Genomic DNA, 26,981 nt, shown 5'->3' with positions numbered 1-26,981 from the left:
GATGTAGCCAATATTATGCCGCCCAGCTGCTAGGTGTAAGTCGTTGTGCTGTTCAAAGAGCCGGCTGTTTAATCAAAACGGCAACTACATTAGAAGATCGGGATAAGGATGTAGGAGAGCAACTACCGAATGCGATGATGGATTTTTGATGTCATCATATTTAAGAAATAGACATCTAACTTCAATTGAGCTGGCAAATTCCCTGAATGAAGTAGGATGTGTGAATATAAGCATGTGGACAGTTTTTTGACGACTTCATGAAGCGAATTTATTATCCAGGAGTCCAGGCCCATGCCCACAGCCATCCGTGGAACATCGCATAACTCGACTTGCTCTTGCAAGAGAACACGTAAATTGGAATTACGCAGATTGGAGTAATGTTTTGTCCTCAGAGAAGTCCAGGTTTTGCTTGAGATCACCATACGGACGCGAAAGAAACTGAAGAAGACAGGGAGAACGATTTGTCTAATGCAATATTCCTGACAGCATAACCTTTCGAGGAGGCTCAGTTATGGTTTGGCCTGGTATAAGTTCCGATGCACGTACTGACTTAGTTCTTGTGGATAAAGGTTCTATGACAAGAGCAAGGTATATAACAACCATTTTAGAATATATAACACCCATATATAACAACCATTCATAGTACCTAATTTTATTTCATGAATTAACCAGCTTTCAACCCCGACCTCAATCCAATCGAACATCTATGGGACACACTGGGAAGACAAATTCAAGTTCGGCTACCCCGCTCAAACAACTTGCCTGAGCTTAGTGCGGCTCTTCAGAAAATATGGGACAAATTACACAATCTTTATTTTCAAAATTTAACTACCGCAATGCCAAGACTTATGCAGGCTCGTATGAGAGCCAGGTGAAAAATACTAGGTATAAATTACAAAAAACAATAAACTTTATTTTGTTATAACTGTTTTCTACTAACCATGCATCTACTTTTCATTTTTAAAATTTTCGAATAATACATATTATATTAATAAAACATATTTTTATAAATAAATAATTTATTCGCGTGAATTATGTTAATTATTCATATCTAATATCACTCCTTAAATCTGTGCTCAATGTATAAATGACATCTCCAAAAATATGTCGTCTTCTTTAGACGTGGATCCAATTTTTGCACCCGAGTGTAGTATAAGTAATACCTACTTACCAGTTATTATTTCACGATCCTTGTATACTAATTCGACTTGTTTCCTTGCCATGTTCAAAAGAAAATAGGGAAAATAACCTTGCTTCTTTGTTAAACAGCCTTTCACTTTCTTAATTGGTTCTTTACTGCATTCTTCCACATTTTCCAGATATTCTTCCTTAGTGTGTACGTATATTTTTTTTGTTTGAACACATTCTTCGAGTTCTGTGAATATTTTCTGAAAAATTATGTTACTTAAACGATAAAGAAATGTAGCAAAAACTATTTAAATACTATTTTTTAAGTGTTATATATAAATAGGTAGTGTAATTTGATTGTGATGTTTCGAAAGAAATCTAAATATTATATCTCACTGAATTTTTTTTAACGCTGCAGTGTTTCTTGGATTATTGTGATTCCTTAACTTGAACCTTTATATGTGAGATTTTAAGATTATCTTAGAGTTTCTAAATATTTTTGCACATCTCCCGATGACAGACACGTTTTGCTTTTTTGTTAGGTTAGATCTAATTAGCGATTTTAATATATTTATTGTAATGCTTTTTTTAACACTGCTTTCTCTTACTTATTCTCTTAGCGCCAATGCGCTATACAGTCTGCGTTTATTATTTTATTAAAATGCTTTATCTGAAATTCATGGGATTTCAAAGAAAAAAATTTAGTACTTGATAAACTTATTAAAAATGGGTCGTATGTCTTCTAAGGACCAGCAAGGTAATCATTTGAACAGAAACCGTAAGCTATCCAAAGAAAAATTTTTGTTCATAAAACAATATATGTATATAATAATTATTTAATAAGCGTGCAGCTTGTTATTGTCTTAAGGACTAAAAAAACTACCTACCAGAAGACCTCAATGTATCAAAAATGTTCCGACTTTTTAAAGTGACTAACTCAAATGTTCAGCTTTCTGTTGACTCATACCGAAATATTTTGAATAAATGATTAAATATTTCCTTTGGATCTCCTAGACAAGATCATAGAAGATGGCGGGCTATAGTAGATGCGGCGAAGACTCACACCGAATTGTAAAGCCAGTCAAGAAGGATATCCTAGACTGGACACCTGCAGTTTATGTGACCAAATATATGTTAAAAACCAATCGTTGAAAAATTATTAAAAAAAAATTCTGCAAATAAAGATAAAAAGAAAAAAATTGAAATCAAAATAAGGGCAGCAAAAACTAAGTTAAGACTGCACAAGTTAAAAGCGGAAAAGTTTTATAACATAAATTATAAACAAGACTAGCAGCCAAAGAGGCAGATTTTTTTTAATCAGTCTGTGTAGATTTTGGGAAAAACTTATGCGTACCCAATGTGACAACCAATCTACTACAAAAGACAACTGTCAGTGTTCTGTTTCAATGTGCACATTTTAAGTAACAGTAAAAGTGTATTTTACCATACCCAAAATCAGAGGGTTAAAAGGGTAGTGATGATGTTACACACAGTTACTAATAGTCTTAAAAACCTACACATCTTCGCTGACTCTTGCGGACGACAAAATACAAATACAACAGTAATTAGTTTTCTTCATTACGTAATGTATGTACAAATGAGGTTTAAATTGATGCAGGGTAATTTCCTTATCGGGGTTATTCATATTATGAAAAATGATGGAAACATGGTTGTAATTAAGCAATATTTTAAAGCTAAACTGCCTTATGAGTGGGCCTCGCACATAAGAGATTGTAGAAAAATACCATCCTCCTTGATCGTTGAACAAATGGATCACAGGTTTTGGCGGAAGTGGAGTAAATCTTAATCTTATCTATGTAAAGAAGCTAACCATCAAAGTAAGTCCATTAAAAGAAATTAAGTTTACCCAAACAACAGAAAGGCTTATGTAATACTAACAAAAAGTACTTTTTTGGAAACTTGGGAAACAACTGCTATTACTACCAGAGATAAGAAGACTACTTTACACCTAGATTACTTTGACTTACCTAACTTTCCCCCTTGATTCATCTTATGGATGTAAGCTTTGATTCAACATTATTGGTAGAAAAAGAAGGATTATTTTTATTATTAATATAGTAAACTCTCTAATCAAACATAAAATAAGTTTTGTATCTATAACAGTAAGTTTAGGGCCTATATTATTAATTTATAAATTCTGAACTAATCTTTTTAAACAATTAAACCAACTGCAATTAAATATCTCATTTTTAATTTTAGAACAACTGCCTATCATTATCATTCTGGCTTTACAACCCTGCCTGGATCCTAGCCTTCTCAAGAACTTCTTTCCAGTCGTTCCTATCCATCGCCTTCCCCCGCCAAGTACGTATTCCCATATTTCTCATATCTTTATCGATGGTTTTAAGGAACCTTGTTCTGGGTTTTGCTCTTGTTCTCTTACCAATGATTAAGGAGCGTTTTTCTAGCTGGGTCATTTTGTTCCATCTACCTCAGACGTCCTATCTTAATATGTTTTATGATATCAGGTTCCTGTTATATTCTATAAAGTCCGAAGTTGTATCGTCTTCTCCACACTCCATTGTCATTCAGTGCTCCATGGATTCGCCTTAGTACTTTTCTTTTGAAACATCATAACATGTTTTCATCATTTTTTGTTAGAATCCAGGTCTCTGAGCCATATTTTAGGACTGGGCGTATTATTGTTTTGTAGAGTTTTATTTTTGTATTTCTCGATATAATTGTGGATTGGAGGAGATTGAGCCCAAAATAGCATCTCTTGGCCGTGCAAATTCAGCGGCTTATCTCTGCGGTAGTATTATTTTCAGTCTTAAGGATTTAGGATGCTCTAGGTTTACAACAAATTCGTTTATTGCTTCGGTGACGTCGTTTTCTTTAACGCCTCGTCGTAGGATTTGTGGTTGCGTGCATATTTTCATATACTACGTTTTGTTGGTGTTTATTATTAAACCCATTTTTGTAGCTAATTCTTTTAATGCTACATACGCCTCTCGTACTGCGTTTTCCGTTCTCCCAACAATATTGATATCATCAGCATGGGCTAGGATTTGCACTGATTTATTATATATTGAACCAGTGGTTGCGATTTGTGACATACCTAATACTTTTTACAGAGCCAGACTAAACAGTATACAGGAGAGAGGGTCTCCCTGGCGCAGTCCATTATTTATTTTAAAATATTCAGACAGTTTTCCCTGAAGTCGTACTCTACATTAAACTTTTGCAAAAGTTAGTTTTGTTAAATTTACCAACTAATTTGGTATTCCTAGCTCTTTCATTGCTTTGAACATTTCTCTTCTATTCACAGAGTCGTAGGCTGCTTTGTAGTCTATAAATATGTGATGAATATTCCAGTGTTTTTTCCAAAATTTGTTTTAGGGTTGCAATATGATGAATTGTAGATTTACCACCATTGAAACCAGCCTGGTATTTTCCTACTATCCGTTCTGCATATGGTGTCAAACGGTGACATAGTACCGTGGAAAATATTGTATACGCTGCATTTAGGGTAAGTCCGGGAGAGGTGGACCACCGGGAGAGATGGACCAGTCCATTATTTCCGAACTGTGACGCTCGAGCGCTACCATCGTTTGTTGTGAGTATGACTCAGTTACAGTGAAGACATGCTGTTAGTTGTGTGGTGTTGTTAATATTTGTCGAGAAAAACGTCATTGTCTGTTTTTGTAAGTTCAAAAGTTTTTTAACGTAGTAACATAGTTTTAGTTTTCAGTTTAAGTTTACGTAATATCGACGTAGGATTCTTGTAGCGATGTCAATAAACATGTAGGTAGTAACCTAACCTAAAAAGGCCGCCATGTGTACGTTAAAAATGCGAATTATGAGGTGGTCCATCTCATCCGGACTTTTGGGAGAGATAGACCAGTACGTTTTGGTAGAGATGGGCCACGTATTTTAATACGGAAGAGATGGACCAGTACCAACGTTTTTAAATGTTACTTTTATTAAAACGACTTATAGTGTAATTACTAACTAAGTAGCTGTTATTTTTCTGTTTCAGAAAAATGCCAACTAACTAAGTAAGAAAGGATACCAGAAGAGGGGCGTGGACGGAATATGTAACAATACAAGCTGTTAATGCGGTGAAAAATAAAGAGATGGGTGTCAATGCTGCTGCTAAAGCTTATTAAATTAGTAAGACCACTTTAAAAGAAGGATTAAAAAACAAAAGTTTACGATCGACAGCTTAGGGTTTTCCTCCAGTTTAGGAAGAGTAAATGAGCAGAAGATTGTAGGCTACATAAAAAAGTTACAAGCTCATGGGTTTACTCTTTGCAGGCATTCAACGAGAAGCGTGGCGTTTGAACTTGCTGAAGAGCTAAAACTACCTCACAAATTCAACAAGGAAACTAGAAAAGCTGGTTATGATTGGCTAAACTCTTTTCTTTTAAGAAATTCTACTCTTACTATTAGAAAATCAGAAGGTGTATCTGTATCCGGAGCTAAGGGAATGAACACGAGGTGTGTGCAAGAGTACTTTAAGTTACTCGAAAGTGTTATTTTGGAAAACAATTTGGTTAAAAAGCCTCGGCACATTTTTAACATGGACGAAACCGGGCTTCAACTGAATAACAAGCCAAGAAATGTTGTTGCCATTAAAGGTTTCAAAAATGTAATTTTCATTACGTCAGGGGAAAAGGGTGAAACCGTTTCTGTTCTAGCTTGTGCTAGCGCTGAAGGTACATTTATTTTCCCCATACTGCATAATGAAGGGCAAGAACTTGAAAGTTGAGTTCATGGACGGGATGACTTCTGGCTTAGTTGTAAAAATGTCACCAAAAAATCTTCTTATATCACTAGTGAAATTTTTCTGCACTGGTTAAAAAGTCATTTCCAACCTAGAAAACCAGCCGGGAAAGTACTTCTCTTACTTGATGGTCACACTTCACACACCAGTTCCTTGGAAGTGTTAGTGTACACGGAGCAAGAAGGAATCCTTTTGATGAGCATTCCACCTCATTATTTGCACTGGCTACAACTTTTGGACCGATCCTTTTCAAATTACTAAAGTCCTACTTTTATAGTGCTTGTAATTATTTTATTACAAACAATCCATCCAAAAAGATCAATCGTCTGCAGTTTGGAAAACATTATTTGTTTTACTAAATTTCATTAATAAAAATGATAAGTGAATAATAAATTTTTTAATGTCCGTCTAGACCTAAACTATCACCAGTAATACTACAATTTTTGAAAAAACCAAAGCGTTTTTTTTTATTTTTTGTTTTTTATGATTAGTAATCCCAAATTGTAACATTCTTTTGATTGGCAACAAAAAAATCACTGCAATACATGTTTAGGCCCGAGGAGGATAGAATTCTCCACATATTTCGATGGTATAGTTTAGTTAAGTATTGAGTTATAATTTTATCTTAACTAGTTAGTGTTTAAAGAAATTTCTTCTTAAAAAAAATGGTAAATATTTTGTGTCAACACTTTTTGGATATACGTTTATTTTTAAATTTCATAATTGAATTTCCACAAAAAAATAAGTTTGCGTATTCGTTTTTAATGGTTTAAAAAGAGATTTGTCACTGGAGATTGGCTACGAAATTTAAAGAAACAGCTATAAAAAATTCTAAATACTACCTTACCCGTAAATCTTCTTCAATATCTGCAAATCCATTCTCAACACAATTGGCGATTATATAGGTTTTTAACTGTTCTGTGTAGGCAGTGGTAATTTGTCCTATTGTACTTCTTACTACCCTTTTTAGAACTAAATACAAAACACTAATATGTGAAAAACAAAAAGTAATAATAATTAAATTTATACAAAGTGGCATAAAATGTTATCTCAATGTTTTTCTATTATTCGTTAACTTACCTGACCGTTTTTTAATTTCTGCAGAATTATGACTTATTCCTGAAAAAAATATATACATATGTATAAACTGCCCACTTTTATTTATTAAACATATGTACTACAGACAGTATAATAAGTAAAACTTTAATAAAAATATTCATTTTAATTGTTATAAATATATTTATTATTAAATATAATTATTAATCTAAAAAAAGCAGAAGATTAGTTAATAGATAAATAAAAAGAGACAAATAAGAAAGATAAATCAAGTTAACGGAGAAGATTAATTAAATAGGAGAAAAATTCATATAAGCAATAAAAGAAAACTTGACAAAAAAATAACAACACACTTCCAAAAAAAAGGAGAAAAGTTTAACGCCTTCACGACGGTTCGGGACCCCGAGGCCTGTACATGTAATTATCTAAAATTTTTGTAGAAGTCTTTCTTGACTTTCCCAATATTCGAAATGCGTATTTTCACTATTAGTCAAACGATGTCGATAGTTCAAAGAGCGCCTTGTGTAGAATTTCGCGGCAAATGAAATTCCGAACCGGTAACCGAAATGAAGTTCGTGACCCGGGCGACCCTAGCCGTAATATAATAATAATTTTGATCGTAACACGGTACGTATCGCGGAGGTCTTCCGATCTTTTTAAGTTTTGTGTCAAAATTGCAGTATTGTATTAATCTTTGAAGGTAAGCTATTATTACCTACAGATTTATTTATAGTTTTTACACAAAACTGCACTAATATTTTAACAAAAACACATTAAAATTACTATAAAGTTTTGGTTTATTTTGCAATCTAAACCATTTTAGACACAGATATTTTTCTATTGTTTCATAATTGAATACTACATGATTCTATTTGTAAGACACAAGGTAGAATCTATATAAAATATAGATGTATGTGTGCGAAGATGCTTTGGATTATAAAATAAACTTTTAATTGTTTATTTCATTGCACTGTGCCTTTTATACAAATATAATATTTGTTCCAGTATTTCAAAAATGGACATAAGAGCGAACAAAATATTAAAACTAGCTCTTGAAACTGAAAAAGAAAACCAATCTTCTCAATCAAAAGTCATTGTACAGAAACTAGTAGATTATGACGAGTCACTTGCATGTTCTGTTTTTTCGGAAAAATTTTGTAATATTCCATTACAAGAGCAAAATGGAAATTATTTTGGAATGGTTACAAGAGTTATTCATGAAGAAACAGTAAATCAAGACAATTATATTAGGGAAGATGTGTTGAAAAAAGAAATTGAATATGACCCCTCTGAGAATACTACTATGTGTGAAAGAACTAATATCAAAGTATCAAGTGACAATGATGATGAGCCATTTTCTAGTGACGATTATATAATAGATAGAAACTACATGCCGTCTTCTGAAGAAGAGTCAATTTCTGAATTCTGAGTCGGATAGATAAGAGACCAGTTTTGATGATCACATCTGATGTCACACATGAAGCGATCCTTGTAAAAACTGGTAAAAAAGATAGAAAAGGTAATGAAATAAAAAAACCAAAATGTATTATTGATTACAATAAAGCTAAAAAAGGTGTGGATATAAGTGATCAAATGTCCGCCTATTTTACGGTTTTGAGGAAATCAATAAAATGGTATCGAAAGCTTTGTTTCGAGTTGCTTTTTGGAACGTGTGTTGTAAATGCATGGGTTGTTTTTCAGTTATCCACAGGAAAAAAGTTGTCTATGATGCAATTTAGAAGTCAATTAGCTCGGTCATTAGTTACGCGGATCACTACGGATACTAGAGATAAGATAAATAAAACACCAAAACGAAAAATCCATACATTTGTAAACCGGGGGGTGAAGGACGCAAACCAAGAGAAAAGTGTGTAGGATGTTACACAATGTTACGGAAATCACTTTCAAGTCGAGAAGCGGATAAGAAAGTTAGAAAAGTAATCAGGTATTGCGCTGATTGTACAGGTCAGCCAGGATATTTGTTAATTTTGTCCAGGTATTTCTTTTATAAATAAAATACAGATTTTTTCTTTTAAAAATTAATTAGTCTTATTTTTTATTATATTTATTTCCTGATAAAACCTTGTATTTAAAACATTATTGTCGACATTTATTTCACATATTAGAATTTTAAGAATATTTGTTTTTTTATGGAAAAAATAACTTTTAAAAAACGGCACTATTAGGGACGCCGGAGACCCGAATCGTATATGAATAAAATCTTGATACAGGACGCCCGTGGCCCGAATCGTATTTTAATGGTTTCAGTGGAAATACTACCCGTCGTGAATGTGTTAAATATTTGATATTATTTGCCAAAACAACAAATAAATAAAATGTATTTCAAAATTAAGGTTAAAATACAAAATTTTAGTTTTAGATGCCAAAAATAATAATATACTTAAAATTAAGGAGTAACCTCTGTCATGAGTAGTAGACCAGGGAGGATCTGTGAAAAATCGACTATATTTGGATGTGAGAGGTAGCATACGAATTGAGATTTGAGATTTCTGCAAAGTTAAAAAGTTGTGTGATAACTTCAGTAATATTAATTAACTCATACCCATTTCAAATAGGTCGGGAATATTATTAAAAAAAATAAAATATTTAAAAATTACGAAAAACGTCTACTTTCTTACTTTCTTTGTTTATAACTTTAAAAACAATCTACTTAGGAGCAAAATACTAATAAAATAATATAAAAATATTTTAAATTATTACCCATGTTGCAAAATAGCAATAAATACAAAACAAGAGGAGAAAGTTAAAGAAATGATCAACAATAGAAATAGGAAGCAGACAGTACTTATAGACCAATAGGGGAACATGATAATGGAAACAGAGGAGAAACTAAAACATTGGCAGACATACATAGAAAAACTATTTGACGATCAAAGGCAGCCTCCTTGTGATAATTTTCCAGATGAGACAGGTCCAGAAATAAGCAAAGAAGAAGTAATGCAAGCGGTGAAGCCATCAAAGAATAGCAAAGCTCCAGGACCAGACGAGCTACCAGCGGATATACTAAAGTTGATAGACGAAGATCGAATCCACTTGTTAGTAGACTTATTTAACAAGATTTATGAAAACAGTATAATTCCTGAAGACTGGCTAAGATCAACGTTTGTCCCTCTTCCCAAGAAGGCACATGATAAGCAGTGCTGTGATCATCGCACGATCAGTCTGATGAGCCACACCTTAAAAATATTCCTCAAAATAATTCACAATAGAATTTACAGAAAATTGGAAGAAGATATCGGAGAAACTCAGTTTGGATTCCGGGAGGGATATGGAACTCGCGAAGCATTATTTGCCTTTAACATCTTGACACAGAGATGTTTGGATATGAATCAAGATGTATTTGCTTGTTTTATTGATTACAACAAGGCGTTTGATAACGTCAAGCATGACCAACTTTTAAAGATCTTGGAAGCACACTCGCGATATAAGAATAATATCTACTCTGTATTATAATCAGAAAGCAGTCGCAAGCATCGAAAATAGCACAACAAATGAAATTCAAATTAAAAAAGGAGTTAGACAAGGACGTGTGCTGTCACCAATGCTTCTTTTTCTTCAAGTGCCATCTCCGCGGCGGAGGTCGGCAATCATCACAGCTATTCGGACTTTTGAGACGGCTGCTCTGAAAAGTTCATTTGATGCACATCCGTACCACTCTCTCAGGTTGCGCAGCCATGACATTCTACGCCTCCCTATGCTTCTCTTTCCTTGGATCTTTCCCTGCATAATCAGTTGGAGCAAGGTGTATTTCTCTCCACGTGTTCACCAATGCTATTTAATCTCTATTCGGAAAAAATTATGAAGAAAGCATTGGAGGAAGAAGAGATTGGGATAAAAGTTAACGGCCAACCAATTAATAATATTAGATACGCAGATGATACGGTTTTAATGGCGGAGACAGTAGAAGACCTGCAAGCCATTTTAAACAAGGTAGTCACAGCTAGTGAAGAGAAAAGGTTAACAATGAACGTCAAGAAGACGGAATTCATGATCATTTCAAAAAAACAAAGATTGAATGCAAACCTGTACATTCACAATAACGAAATCGAATGGGTGCACAAATATAAATATTTGGGAACAAGCATTAATAACAACAATGACATCAAAGAAGAAATAAAAACTAAAATTGGAAAGCCTCGAGCAGCTTTTGTTAATATGAAGGACATTCTGGGAAGTCATGACATTAACTTAAACCTGAAAATGAGATTGGTTAAATGCTACATCTTCTCGATACTGCTGTACGGAGTAGAGACTTGGACTTTAAACAAGAGCAATATCAATAAACTAGAGGCCTTCGAAATGTGAATACAGAAGAATTTTGAAAATACCTTGGACAGACAAAGTAACAAATAGTGAAGTTCTTCGAAGAATGAACAAAGAACGGGAGCTGTTGATCACCATCAAGAGAAGAAAGTTGGAATATTTTGGTCATGTGATGAGAGGGAAAAAGTATCGATTGCTCCAGTTAATTATCCAAAGAAAGATTCAGAGCAAACGAAGCGTGGGGAGACGACGTATATCTTGGCTGTGCAATTTAAGAGACTGGTTTCAGTGCACATCTAACCAATTATTTAAAGCAACAGCTTCAAAGATACGAATAGCAATGATGATTGCCAAACTCCGTAGCGGAGAGGGCACTTGAAGAAGAAGAAGAAGAAGAAGAGGAGAAATCAAGCTTTTTCTATTTAAATATTATTTAACTACTTGGATTGCACTTAGTACCTACATAGTTCGTCTAGAAAATTATTATAACATAATACAATAGCCCACCAAATTTCATTAAAATTAATTTATTTGATTTTGCAATCTAATTATTTTTTAAAAAAACACACAGTTATACACAAAAACTAGACTATATAAAAGTTTGCCAATTTCTTCACTTATATCTGCAGTTCTTTCTCGATAAAAATTTTCATATATTTAAGATATGTTTTTTTCTTAATTGCCGTATTGCCAGATTCCAGAGAGCAAGAGCCTAAGAACGTATCCATTGAATTCTGGCAGACAACGGTGGGAGAAATCTCTTTTAGACATCTAACGTCATGGACCAAGACACACCCTGGCATCTTTTGGCCAAGTAGGATACTAGGCCAGAAAACTCCAGGGTAGTGCCGGATTAACCATGTTCCGGCTAAAACCTTATCCACTATTTCAGAGTAGTGGTCTTCAATGAACAACTAAAATAAAAAATTAATAACTTACAAATAACCATACCCATCACCTAAAATCAGAAAATATTTCCATGAGACCATAACCTAATAAATAATATTAACCATAAATTTCAGATCCCTGGTTCAATTTCCTCCTATGTCCTCCTGTTTTTTCTTTTACATCACCCCAGAAATCAGACAATATACTTCTCTCCATTCTTTCTCTTGCCTTAACATTATGTTTATCGCGTTTCTTTCATTAAGTCCGAAACCCAATTTGCCTCTCGAAGTCTCCCCTTTCATTTGCCCACATCTGGTAGTTAGAAGTTTAGGCGGTAGCTTCAGGTACTACACAAACAGTACAGTCTGCCGAAGCAGATTTGCCTATTCTATTAGTAAAGGTGCCAAAAATACTATGTCCAGTCAGAAACTGCGTCAGAAAGTAGTCTAGTTTCCTCAACTTACATTCCCACTACGATCTCAGATCAGAAATAGCTTCTTGGTCGACCTTTACTTTCCGCTATTATTTGCCCATTTTCTTTGCCACTCCACTATCGTTTTTTCTCTCTTTTTTTATCTATATTTCCATCCATCCTCCTCGCATACACCCTCGCTCGCTCTTTGCACAACAAAACGATCAGTATCTCCGCTCCCATGACATACATAGCCTCATTTGAAACCGTCCTGTAAGCGCTAAATACCCTGAGGAGCATTCTACTTTGCGAAATCTCCATCAGCCTAGCGTATCTCGCAGTGTTCAGTGCGCTACACTAGACAGGGGCAGCGTAGGTTAGCACCGACTGGAGTTAGCGCCCTTCTTTTGGTACTACCTGGACCTCCTATGTTTGAAATCAGCCGTATCAACGCCTCCAGATCTCGGTTTGCCTTCTCTACTGTCTTTTGGATGTATACTCCTAACCTCAGTACTTCCGACAACCAGACTCCGAGATAAGTAACCGATTTAACCAGTGCAACCTCCACACCTTTCACTAGAAAACGAAGAAAGGATTTGTCCCGGCTACCTTTGAGAACCAATACCTTAGTTTTCTGAGATGATAGCTGTAGATCGTTCTCTCTGATCCACCTACTAGTACGACGCAGGGCGGTGTTAGCTGAATTAGCCATGTCTGTTTTTTGACTCGTCTTCATAACCAGTGCGACATCGTCGGCATAAGCTACATTGAGAAATTCGTGCACCCACCTGGCCTTTTGGCATAGGCCCGTTAGCGGAACCGCTGCCGAAAGTCCGACACCATTTGAGGGTGGCGTGATTACGCAATGTAACACGTTACTACTCCCCGTAGTACCTGTGTTGCGATACGCACACCATCCGTTATTATCCCCCCCCCCCCCCGGGGCGGAAAGGTGAACGCAAGTCGAGGCTAGACATCGCACGTTTGACAGCATAAGCTACAAGAGTTCATTCCCTTGGCGGCATCTGTAGCCTCAACACCGTAGCCTCAACACCCCGTCGTAGAGTACATTCCACAGGATGGGACCTAGTACTGTAACCTGCGGAACACCCATCTCTTTGTATACTGCGTGATTAAAGAGGTTACTTCTGTGACCGCATCTATAGTGGACATTTTGGCCCTAAAACGATAATGGCGGTCGCTCAGAGTATGCTTTTCCTCCAGCATTCGCTCAAGGCGGCCTTTCACAAGCTGCTCGTATATATTAGCTACCGAACTAAGAAGGCAAATACAACAGTGCTGGAGACTGCTGTTGTTAAAGCAGTTTCTTTAGCAATCTCCAGAAAACCTGCGGGTATCTTAGTGCGGCGAGTATTACTATCTCTGGCATGACTCTATGCCAGGTGGCTTTCGACTTTTCATCCCTCCAACAGCCTTACCAAGTATCAACTCAGTAGAAGATTCCTATCCTCTACCTAAAAAAAGAGTTCCCGTTGTGTGGAGATGTGATGTTTCGTCCAAACATAAGAAAGGGAACCAAGCGTTTTGTTGGTTTCGTATTAAGACGTCGATTCCAAATAATCTCGGTCGAAGTAAGGATGATTTCCGGTAATAAAGAAAGTATTGAATCTGCTACCAGTCAATTTTATTGATCACAACTATTCTAACAAATGCGATTTTATATAATAATTATCATCGAAAGCCGACCATAAATGCTTCTTGCTATGTCGTTGATCGCGAACAGATGTGAATATATCCCGTTTAAGATTCTAATTACACTATTTCTGCGTGAAAATCAAAGAGAGAAAAATTTTTATATCATCGAACCGCTACGACTGAAGGCCGATACTTCAATCTATCTTTTTGTTACTGAATCGGCGCCAAACATCAAGTCAGGGACCACAAGTCCCGTTAAATCACCGATTTAGCAACTCCTAGAATTTATTTAATACAATGTACGACTTAACGGTCAGGTAGTCTCTGAGAGAAAAAGGTTTTATTTTTTGAACAAAGAATAGATTTTTAATTCCACTAAACATTCGGAGAACTGATATAAAGAGAATTGACAAACTGACTTTCCTGTAAATTACCTTACTTTGTAAATAAATACTTTTATGTTAAAGAGATTTGAACACCCGTATTAAACGAAGTTTCTTTTCTTGAGGCAAGGGGTAGGGTGTCTTTTCACATTCAATTCGGTACAGACAATCTTAAAGCCCTATCCCCAGATATCCCTTTCGAAATCCTGGAGCAGGTTTTCTTTCTCTCTTAGATCTTCTGATCTCATTCCTGTATTCATTCTGCATAACGTCGCTGCCACGGCGAAACCTCCTATGTGACTTTTTTTTCTTTTTTAACTTTTTCATACCATTTCTAGATATTATTACGTTCTATGACTTAAAGAAACCACCGAAATGCTAACTTGACTTAGTTATAAAGGAGTAAAACGAAACGTCCTATGTGCTCAGGGTTTAATTAATAAAAATCTGCAGTATTAAATTCGTCCATGTACAACCAATTTCACGAGGGATCTGTCTTGATACTACTTAGAGGAGAGTGCAGAATAGCGTCTGGCTGAAATCTCCGATGTGAAGTCAAATTCACATAAGTGGTTTTTATCATACCTATTCCATACATTGTTGTCTACCTTATTATTACCAGCCGCTAACAGAAACCAGCTATTTTATGTATTTGGTCCGGCAACAATCAAGAGGTTTTCTACTGACGTAAACAATGTTTTTCCGCTAGTTCTTTCATGGTTATTGTCACATGGTTTAGAGACAGTGTTGTGTGCGTATGAGAGTTCAAGTTTTACAAACTATTCTTTGAAAAACCAACGTTCGTGGCGATTAATAATAAACGTGGAAACGGTAAGTAATATTTAGTTAATGTATAGTGTAATAATAACACCGGTATATAGGTATAGGACCGGATAACTAAATCAAAGCTGTAAATACATTATAAATTCTGTCACTTAAGCTATTATCTAGCAACACAATAAAAACCGAAAAGCGTATCTATACAAACGGCAAAGTTTAAGGCACTCTCAAGCTTATAAAATAAAAAATATACATCGTGATAATACCTACATAATTTTATAGATAGAGGGTGTTCTTATATGTATAGCAATTCATTGTTTCTAATCAAGCAGTTCACAGCATGTGCCTACATAATTTTGATAGATACAGGGTGTCCTATAATATGTATAGCAATTCATTGTTTCTGATCAAGCCGTTCATAATATGTACATCATTTTACTGGATACGGGGTATCCTAAAATGATGTTTTGCAAAACACCGTGCATATTTTGTCGAAGTTCACAGTAGATTTCTTTTCCAAAAATGTCTCGAAGCAAAAAAATTGTTCAACTCGCCCTGGACAATCATCAAGCAAATATAGAACCGACACAATTTGGAGGTGGCTGTATTACCAGGGCAGAATCGCTCATCATTGCACCAGACAGTCAGTTCTTAGATGCCATTAACTTGGTCCTAATTGATCAAGGTGACTATTTATTATTAACCGAAAACGAAGCAACTGAAAACTTGCAACCAAATTCTATAGAGCTAATCATATTACAACCTGTTAATGTCTTTAAAGGTGAAGAGGAAAGTAGTAATACAAATATTTGTTCAGGAAATCATTTTCGTGAAAGTAAAGGTGAGACTGCAGAAGTTATAATTCAGCTACCACTTATATTCAAGAAGATATTGCTCAAGAAGTTGAAAACGAAAATGAGGCTGAAAACAAAAATAAGACGGAATTAAATAAAAATGATTGTTCTGGAAAAGGAGCCATGAAAAGTGGAAAATTCAAAAATAGTGCGAGAATTCAGCAGGCGAACCGCCTTAAAGGATATGAGTATACAGGTTGTCATAGAAAAGGGAATGAAATAACTAAAAATATTTTAAAAAATGCAAGACAAATCAAACAACGATGCAACTATACATCTGTACAACAAAAAAGCAAACGATCCTACATTTGTGGGCTTTTCAGTGAACAGGAAAGACAGATTATTTTTAAGTTTTGGAAGATTGCATCGTGGCCAGAAAAAAAGATGTTTGTGAAAGGATCAGTGACAACACGGAAAGTGATGCGAAGAAAAAAAGATGCGAAGAACCATAATAAGAAAAATGAAGGACACGATATTTTCTTGCAGAAAGTAGATGGTGAGAAAATTAAGGTGTGTCGTAAGTTTTATATAAACACCTTATCGATAGGAGAAGATACATTCAAAAGATGGGTCAATAAAAATAATTATCAGGTAGACAGCTCGTCTTCGGATGCAGAGGGTAAAGATCTGCCGAATGAGTCTGAAATACAGTCAAAATTGAGACCTGATTCCGGTTTAAAATTAGTTATTAAAAGATGGTTAGATATATTACCGAAGGTACCTAGCCACTATTCTCGTTCTACTTCGACAAAGATCTACTTGGAGTCTACTTTTCGTTCAATGAAGCATTTTCATAAGGTTTTCAGAAACTGGTGCACAATTTAAAGTATTACACCGGTGGAAGAATCTTTTTTTAAAAGGATATTAGCAGAAGAAAATATCGCTATCCACCAACCACGTAAAGACCAGTGTGACGTTTGTACTAGCTATAAGCTTAAGCAGATTACTGAAGAAGATTTTCAGTATCACTTAAAGAGAAAAGATGACGCAAGGGAAGCGAAAAATTTGGCGAAAGGCAGGGCCTCTGGCAGAACATTAGTTTTAACCATGGATCTACAGAGTGTACTTTTGTGTCCAAAAGTACTTGCCTTCAAACATTATTACAAACAAAAACTTTGCTCCATAATTTCACCATATATTTTGAATAATAAGGATGTATATCTATATGTTTGGCGTGAGTCAAACAAAGGTGTCACGGCTAATAAATTCACAACGTGCATTACGGATTTCATTGTTACAAAGATAAATAACTTTGATCACTTTATACTAATTTCAGATGGATGAAACTATCAAAATCAAAATCGAATTTTAGCTAGTACATTAAGTAATCTCTCTGTTTGAGAACAAATTACAGTCGAGCAGTTGTATTTGGAAGAGGGCCACATCATGATGGAAGCCGATAGCGTCCATGCAACTCTTGAGAAATATTTTATTTCCCCAATCAACTCACCATCTGATTATGTCGCAAAAATGAGAGCTGCTTGCCCTGCTCAGCCCTACACCGTTAAAGTTATAGATTACTCATTTTTCAAAAATTTTGAAAAACTACAATCCATTCTTAAATCATTAAGACCTGGAAAGCCCGGAGGTCCAACAGTTACTGACATAAGGGCACTCATCTACATTCCAGCGGATGAAATATATTATAAAATTAACCATTTAGATGAATACACACTTTTGCCACAAAGACGAGAAAATTCTCAAAACACACCCACTCAGTTATATGCCAGCCCAATTCCTATATCTGAATCTAAGTTCATGCATCTACAGGATCTTAAAGATGTTATAGAAATTGATCACCATGCCTTCTACGATTCCCTGCGCTATAATGACAACAGTGAAGGATCTAAAAAGAGAAAAGAAGACGAAAAAGAAAATTCAAGAAATATTGCCCAAAAAATAGAAGGAACAGGAGTAAGCCGAAGACGGATAAAACATAAAATCTAATATTATAGGTTTAAGTTTTCATTTTGTATTACTTTTCAATAAAACTGTTGTCTAGTTGTATCTTAGCTCTAAAATAGAGTTTTATTTTTTGTAGGCGAAACCTCCTTTGTGTTCATATCGGAATCGAAGAATACTCCCATGTGCAAAATTTCACCAAAATATTTCTTTATCAAATAATATATTTCAGTTGAATAGGAAACGGGTATGTAACCACAACTGTCTGTGCTATATCTATGGCATACAAAAGAATCGATCACTTTTACCCAGTTCGACAAAATCTATAAAGTTTTTTGTTCCCCCTGAACATTTTCTAGATATACACATAGGAGGTTTCTCCGTGGCGGCGACATTAACCGACGTTAAGCGACGATCACCATTCTTAAGGAGTGTCTGGTAATGCCAGCTCTTCGATTCACCACGTATACGGCCACGTCAGATTTTCTATCTTTAATGATCCCCTGTTGAGAGAAAAACTTTACATTGGGTTCCTGAAATAGGATGATGTCATAATCTTTCCTTCGTGCGAGTGCCTCTGCAACATCGTGAGTAGCCCTAGACTCCTAGACCTTCCCACATTTATTTGTAGAAACGTCGTAGTAAGCTATTAAAAGATATTTATTTATAACATATATTATAATAATATAAACCATCGGTATTTCATATGAAAAATACCAAAAAAAAATTAGATTGAAGAAAATTGAATTTCAAAGTTCAAAATCAGTATACGTAAAAAAATTTATTTCTCGGCTCCGAATTATTTTTTTTTGTAATCCGATGTAACTTGATTAGTGACACCAAAAACCGCATTATCAAATCCCAAATATGTTTTAGTTTTGTTGTAAATAAATGTTTAAATAAATAATAAAAAATTATCTTTCTGCTCTCTTACTAGTAAATTGTATATTACCTACTATTTGGATGCTAAGTAAATACATCAAAACAGATATTGACACGTAATGACTAGCACGTAATAAAAAAAAATTCGATTCAGTTCTATAAAAATGTGTAATATCACATAAGCCTTGTTAGTCAGTTGGTCGAGTTACCATGGAAACGAATAACCAGACGTTATTTTGACAGATTAAAAATTATTAATCTGTCCGTGTAAATATAGTGGTAATTTAAATACAGATAAATAAAACGAGTTCATCGAATAGTGAAGATGAATTTAGTAGCAGACCACCCAATATTATGCAGTTAGCTAACACTACCGAGAACCTATTACCAGAAAAATCTAGAGGAAGATATAAAAAGGTATATCATCAATTTATGGATTGGCGTACAACAAATAATGTAAATTCATTTACCAAGAATCTGTACGTCGTCGAAAAAAAATGTGTATGCTGATGATAATGTAGCTGAGATAATTTAAAACAAAAATAAATGTTTGGGAGCACTTTTGTTGTAAAACAACAGGTTCTCTCAAAAATAACGCTAGGAGCGACCGGCCATTTTGACGGTCATCTACGCGTGCGAAACCAGAACCAAGTATTGTGCAAAAGGGAACCGGGACGTCGTCGTATCTAGTGGTAAAAACCCCCGATAATGGTTTGGAATAATGAAGGATATCCAAACTGATTTGAAGAGCGTACATTATAACCCTGAAAACCTTAATGATCCAGAAAGAATAAGGCACTAAAAAAAAGAAGAAGTTAAGTCCTTAACGGCTTTCATGGAAATTGATTATTAGGGGTAAAAAATAATCTCATCTAAATATTCCAATAAAAGTGGTACGTAAGTTAATAATATATATATATATATATATATATATATATATATATATATATATATATATGTATATATATATATTTATATATATATATATATATATATATATATATATATATATATATATATGTATATATATATATTTATATATATATATATATATATATATATATATATACATAGCTTTGAGGTTTATTGGGATTTGCAGCAATAAAATAAGTGTACTCTTTTAACTAAGTTTCAAGCTTTCGAAAATGTTTATTTTCATCATCAGGAAAAACTGAAATAAAGTGCTACTGTTAGTAAAGCATCCTCGAAATCTATTAAGAGTGTAAAGGTTGTAAAAACCTTACGTTATTGAGTTTTGTCTTTCGTGGATGTTCTACTCACAGGTGACAAATTCACGCAGCACTCATTGATTAAGTAAATTATTAAAAAATATAAAAATTGCATGGTGTAAAAGACCAAACTTGACACATTATTCCACTCTAACACATAAGAAAAAGACAATTACAACAATTTAAAAAGGCCACGTGTGCCGGTCAACTGTGGATTGTTAGGTTAAGAGTAGCTGTCATTCCTGGACATGGCAAATGACAGTACTTCTTCTTATTTTCTTTGTCTTATGTAGTACTACTATTATTACACATCAAAATTTACCAAAGGTTGTTGAAAACAAAATTGTATAATGAGAACTATAATAAATAACGAAACCTGGAAACTTTACAATGAATCAATTGTTGAAACATCATTGGATTGTGAATGTGTATCCAAATATAATAGGTAGGACTAAATAGTGCTTAACTGTTTAATGTCACTCCTTTTGTTCATTGCGTTTGAATTTTGAGCTATATATATATATATATATATATATATATATATATATATATATATATATATATATATATATATATATATATATATATATATATAATATATATATATATATATATATATATATAATATATATAAATATATATATATATAATATATATAAATGTATATATATTATGTATATGTATATATATATACATATATATATATATATATATATATATATATATATATATATATATATATATATATATATATATATATATATATATATATATATATATATATATATATAAATATATATATATACCACGCACCGGTGAATTATACCAATCTCAAATAGAATTGGAATAAACATGTGACTAGACAGACATACTTTGGTGTATAAAAACTAACGGAATTAGAAACAGATAGACACAAAATAAATAAAGGATATTTAACCACGAAGAAATTATATTAAGCGTACTAGTTACTGCGGATTGATAAGGATTAGTGTAAATACGTAATAAATGAAAACTGTTAAGTTAAAGTTTATTGCAGGTTATCAACTAAAATCACCCATTACCGTCGACTCAAATTAACGTGTCTCAAAACTATTATTCTATTTTGTCGTTAAAAGTTAGGCAGATAAAATTAAATTACAAGCAATATTCGTATAATAATTCCTAAATATTAGAAAACCTGGTTTATTTCATTTTTCGAAAATAATATTTCAGAAACAGCTTTTGATCTACTATCGCAACGGCAAATTAAATGTGATTATTTTTAAAGATTATTAGTTAAATACAAACATTTATTGTGAAATAATTTAAGTATTTAACCATATTAAATTTTTACATACCTGAAACTAATAAAAAACACATAAATATTAAAAACTTCATTTTATATTCCGACTGATTTAGTCTGTGTCAAATACTGAATAAATGTGTTTTTGATTTCTTGCTGACTTATTTTTTATCCTTGAAATCAAGTTTGCACGTTTGCCGCATAATTTGTTTTTGTATGAAAAAAATACTAAATTCTTTTTAATGAAAAAGGCTTCTTTATTTTAATTATATGAATTAGATACTAAAACCATCCAGTCTAAAATGCCAAACAGGCAAACAGAAAAAGGGGAAGAGACATTTTTCATCATAGCATTTATTTCACAATTCCATGGAAAAAATTATGAAAATTCTTGTTAAAGTATTCGTAACAAATAAATCGAATTATTGACTGAATCCAAAAAAATATATGCAGATATGCCAGTATGCCTTTAAAATGTGAGTACTGTTTCTATTTAAGCCACAAGTAATATTATAAGAAAAATATTACAGGTGAGTAAAAAAAATTTAAAATATTGTTCTAATTAAAAAAATTATTGCTTCCCCAGTTTTTTTAAACATCAATATGGATCCCTTTAAATTATAAGAATATATAATTTTTTCATCACCATTAGTCTCTTTTAGTCTCAATACGAGGTTGAATGTAAATATATTTAGGTCCAAAATAATCTTTTGTCACCCAACCAGGGATAAGTTTAGAAAAAAAAAAAAAAATACGAAATCAAAAACTAAATTTCTTTCTAAAAAATATATTTCAACTTACCAATTTTTTTCTTATAATGCAAACAACTTTTTCAAAACAAACAACAATTATTTTTTTCTGCAGCCATCCCAAAAATAAAATTTTTGGTCCTGGAACTGCACTGTTGGGTCTCAGAAACCCAGAGAGTCATTCATTGCAATTTGACATGCGCATGAGTGGTTTATGTGTGTCGTCACTTTATGTAAATTCAGTCTGTCGTAAGGCGAGTTAGAATACGGGTCATCCGCTGCATTTTAGTGAAACAACGAGGTAAGATATTTCCAGAAGTACAAGCATGGGTACCCTGGACCCAAGGGTGATGTTTACGGTAATAATTTTGTTTCAACTTATTTTTATTTATTTTAGTATAATGGCGTCAACTAGTAGAGAAAATAGTCGAGTAAAGGCATCAACTAGCAGAGAAAATCGTCGTCCTTTAACTGAGGTAGAATTACAGAGAGAGGCAGACAATTTATGGAAGAATGAGAGTGAAAACGACAACGTAGACGATATGTTTGGAGGGAACGAGTCTGACGAGATGTTCATTTAACAAAAAAAGTTAGATGCTGCTTTTGTGCAAAAGGAAAAGATAGAAAAACCAGTTTTGCGTGTTCTGAGTGTCGCAGACCATATTGCATGGAACATAGAGCCCAGCTATGCTGTGAATGCGAACATCAAGATCCAAGAAATTGAAGACCTGGCTAAGAATAACTAAGACTTATATTACCAAAAGAGTTTATTTTTTTGTTACAAGGATAGTTATACAGGTGTATTTTGTAGTTGATAATTTCAATTTAATGTTTATTTGTGTTAAAAACAATGTTTTATATTTAAGTATTATTTTTGAATTTCAACAAATATATCTCTTTGTTAAATACCACACCATGGTTAAATTTTTTTCTACACATTCTACTAAGATTAGATATTCTCCCAAATCCATCAAATATTCACATTTTCTGTTTTTTTGCTAAAAAACAGCTTTGGGTTTCTGAGACCCGAGTGTGAAGTTCATGCCTTAAAAAATAAGTGTGATGTACCAGGGTTAAATCGAAAGTATCATTGTACACAACTCGTACCGAAACTAGCTACTTTCGGTACTAATTTTTTCACTTTCGGGACGATTTTGGGTAGCTAGGTAACGGTTTTGACAATAACATCAACGTTGTATTTTATTATGACAACGCTTGTCATTTAATATTCTTGTGTTTTCGCTCAGTTTTTCGTTTTTCAATTTTAAAAAATGGAAATCAGCAGTGAAAGTAAAGCCAAAATGATTCAAGATGAGATTAGGGAAACTGCTAAAGCCGCTATTTATGAGTTATTGCCGGTAAAGTCAAGAAAGACGTATTAATTGGTCTACGATTTATTTAATAAGTGGAGAAATGATAGAAATGTACATACTATAAACGAAGAAGTCATTCTTGCATATCTGATGGAAAAATCTAATATCTTGAAGCCATCACACCTTTGGAGGAATTACTCGATGCTTAAGTTCACACTTAACATTAAAAATAATATAGATATAAGCCGCTATCCATAAGGTATTGCTTTCCTTAAAAGAAAATACATCGAATACAAACCAAAAAAATCGAAAGTATTGAATAAAGAAGAAATAGATAAATTTTTATCAGAAGCTGAAGATAAGATCTACTTAATGACAAAGGTTATATAATTAAATCTAATTTCTCTTTTTGTATTATTTTTTTTGTAAGTTTTAGGTTGCATTAATAATTGGTTTGGCAGGCGCTTGTCGTCGTAAGGAGCTTTGCAAAATGAGTTTAGATGATATAGAAGATAAGATAACCATGTTAGTGACTAAAATTCCTAATTCTAAAACGAACATGAAAAGAACCTTTGTGGTTATTGGAGAAAATAACATTTCTTTATACAGAAAATATTTGTCATTACGTCAAGCAAACACACCGCATCGTAGATTATTTGTATATTACAAAAATGGAAGGTATACTATACAACCTATTAGTATTCAAACTTTTGAAAAAATCGCCTGGACTATTGCTTAATTTTGTAAATAACCGCATACCAAAAAATACACCGAGCACTGTCTACGAAGGAGCTCAGCCACTTTACTGACTGATAGTGGTGGTACTATAACCAACTTGAAAAGACACGGAGGATGGAAATCAACTAATGTAGCAGAGGGATATGTAGAAAATTCTTTAAGAAATAAAATTCACATAGCTTCACAGATTAAAAATGGCCGCAACCAATATCTCAAAAAATAGTAAAAGTAGTGACACGTCTAACACTAATTTCAATACTGCCACTTCTGCTTATATTCTTATTATATAAATTAATTTTTAAATAATTGTTATAATTGTGTTATGAATATTCATAAGTAGATTTCTAATGTTGAATTCACGAGAGTAACTTTAAAGTGTTTAATAAAAGTTCATAAGTAAAGTTTATTCATTATATTCTTTTTAACATACAAAACGGCTGCAGAAAAAATATTGTACGTAACACGATCCAAAAGTAATTTTATGAGACTCGCAGGATTCCAGGACTAGCCTATGGCTCCCCTGGAAACTTCCTACTCGTCTCGTACAATATCACTTTCGGAACTTGTTACGTAAATAACTATTACATACTACAGTAAATTTTGTTTCTCACAGTTCCCAAATTACTATAGAATTTAAAATAAATTGCTGGCCAATTGTATAAAACATTTAGGAAACGTTTTCTTTTTTTTTATCGATGACAAGTCTTTAATATGTATGTCTTTAGATATAAAAATCTCTTGTAAGGGTGTTTGTCTAAGCTTATATTCAAAACCACAAAAACCGATTGCAATAAAAAAAACTAAGTGTATTTGTTGGTCCAACTTGGCGATAGATTATTTTTTATCTCGATGACTGACTCTTATTTATTTAACTGTAAATTTAAAATGTTTTACACGACTTCACCTCTACAGTTTAAGTTTATTTGAACCATGTAGTTATAAAATATCATAAAATGACGTTTAACAAAATGAGTATTATGTTTCTATAACTTTTTTTATAATAATTCGAGAACGACTGAATCGATTTGGCAAATTTTGATTTTGAAATGTTGGGATGGTTTTGAATGGATGTAAAACTGCTAAATCGTAAAATCTAGCATTCAGTACGAACGACGATGGTTGTGTAGGTTCAGTGTTATGCTTTGGGCTGCTTGATACGATTGTTGGATGTATTTTGTTTTAACAGTCACAGCTTGTCTTGCAACAATGGCGGGTCGTCAATTCCGTAAGAAATGTAAGTAGATTTTTGTTATTAAAAAATGTCAATAATAAAATGTAAACGCATGTAGATTACTAATACATCTATATAGAAAGCACCTACACATACACATTTAAAAAAATGATATTAATAATCTCAAAATATCCAATTACATTACTACCAACACAATTGTTTGGGTTGGGTTATCATTATTGTCCTTTTCTCTTTTTGCAGATTTTGACTTTACCAAACCAGAAGATACCGAAGAGGCTATGAACATTATTTATGAAGATTCAGAACTAGAAGGCTTTAGTGATGACTCAGATTCTGACCAGGTGTGGAGTATTGAGCCAAATAGCCTCCGCAAAAGCCTCGGAGACAGAGAATCCTCGGATTCTGACCAAGAAGGAGAAGATACCCGTGACAATTCTCTAATTCACAACAAAAACCCGTGTTCACAAAATGACGTTGAGGGTCCTGGTCCTTCCGGTGTATCTGCAGCTCCCATATTTGATCAACCACAAACCACTGGAAACCGTAGTTCTAAAATGAAAAAGCCTTCATTTCTGTGGAGCAAACGTTCATTTCAGGACATCGAGAATAAACCAGATAAAAAAGGTTTTCTAGGTAATCGAACAGATGTAATTGTTCAGAGTCCAATGCACTATTTTGAGAAGTATTTTCCAGATAGCAGGCATTTTGATTCCAGAGATTCCATTTCCAGCAGGCAGCTACGTATACGAATATGTATTGTTTGTCTAAGAAAGATACAGAACTTAATACAACACCATCTGAAATAATGAAACTCTATGGTGCCCATCTTGTTTTTGGATGTATACCTTATCCACGTTTGCACTGGTACTGGAAAATTGGATTAAGATTACAGAGTGTTGCTGATGTTTTGCTCAGAGATCGTTTTACTTTTATTAGAACGTGTCTTCACTTGTTGATACAGAGAAGCCACCAGATGATCACACTAAAAATAAGTTATGGAAAGTTCAACCCGCTATCGAATGTGTGAGAAATGCATGTCTTACAATTGAAAGATCAGTTAATAACTACAGTATTGATGAGCAAATGATTCCCTTTACCAGCCGTCATTTACGTCAATATGTAAAGGGAAAACCAAGGCCCAAAGGCTTGAAAAATTTCATTGTTGCTTCATCCACTGGAATAGTCTTAGATTTTGAAATATATCAAGGACGATTGACTCCTCTGTCAGATATAAAGTATGGACTTGGATTAGCAGTTGTTTTAAGACTATGTTCATCTTTGCCTCAGGGAAATTTTTACATTTTGATAGATATTTTACAACCCTTAATCTAATTTCTCGTCTAAATGAATTAAAGTTTTATAGAACTGGTACTGTCATGAACAACCGAATTTCCAAATTGAATTTCTCACCAGATAAGAAATTTGGAAGAGGAGACAGTGAACAGTTTTATTTCAGTGAACAAAACATGGTTGCTGTTAAATGGCGGGATATTAAATCCGTTACTA

At 33.5% G+C, this 26,981-nt stretch overlaps 1 protein-coding gene across 1 annotated transcript in view; it reads right to left on the bottom strand.

Moving 5' to 3' along the window:
- LOC140434768 (uncharacterized) overlaps positions 1-21,682 on the bottom strand; it is a 53,263-nt gene extending 31,581 nt beyond the window's left edge. The window contains exons 1-4 of the mRNA XM_072523270.1: positions 21,539-21,682; positions 6,956-6,994; positions 6,723-6,847; positions 1,172-1,388 (exon numbers count right to left, since the gene is read on the bottom strand). Coding sequence (XP_072379371.1) covers positions 1,172-1,388; positions 6,723-6,847; positions 6,956-6,994; positions 21,539-21,578 — 421 coding nt within the window. The 5' untranslated portion in view covers positions 21,579-21,682. The remainder of the gene's footprint in view (positions 1-1,171; positions 1,389-6,722; positions 6,848-6,955; positions 6,995-21,538) is intronic.
- Between the last annotated feature and the right edge of the window lie 5,299 nt (positions 21,683-26,981).

This window comes from Diabrotica undecimpunctata, chromosome 2 (assembly GCF_040954645.1).
Source record: "Diabrotica undecimpunctata isolate CICGRU chromosome 2, icDiaUnde3, whole genome shotgun sequence".
NCBI classification, from domain to species: Eukaryota; Metazoa; Arthropoda; class Insecta; order Coleoptera; family Chrysomelidae; genus Diabrotica; species Diabrotica undecimpunctata.
The sequence above is the reverse complement of the archived record's forward strand: the minus strand, read 5'-3'. Positions and strand labels throughout refer to the sequence as shown.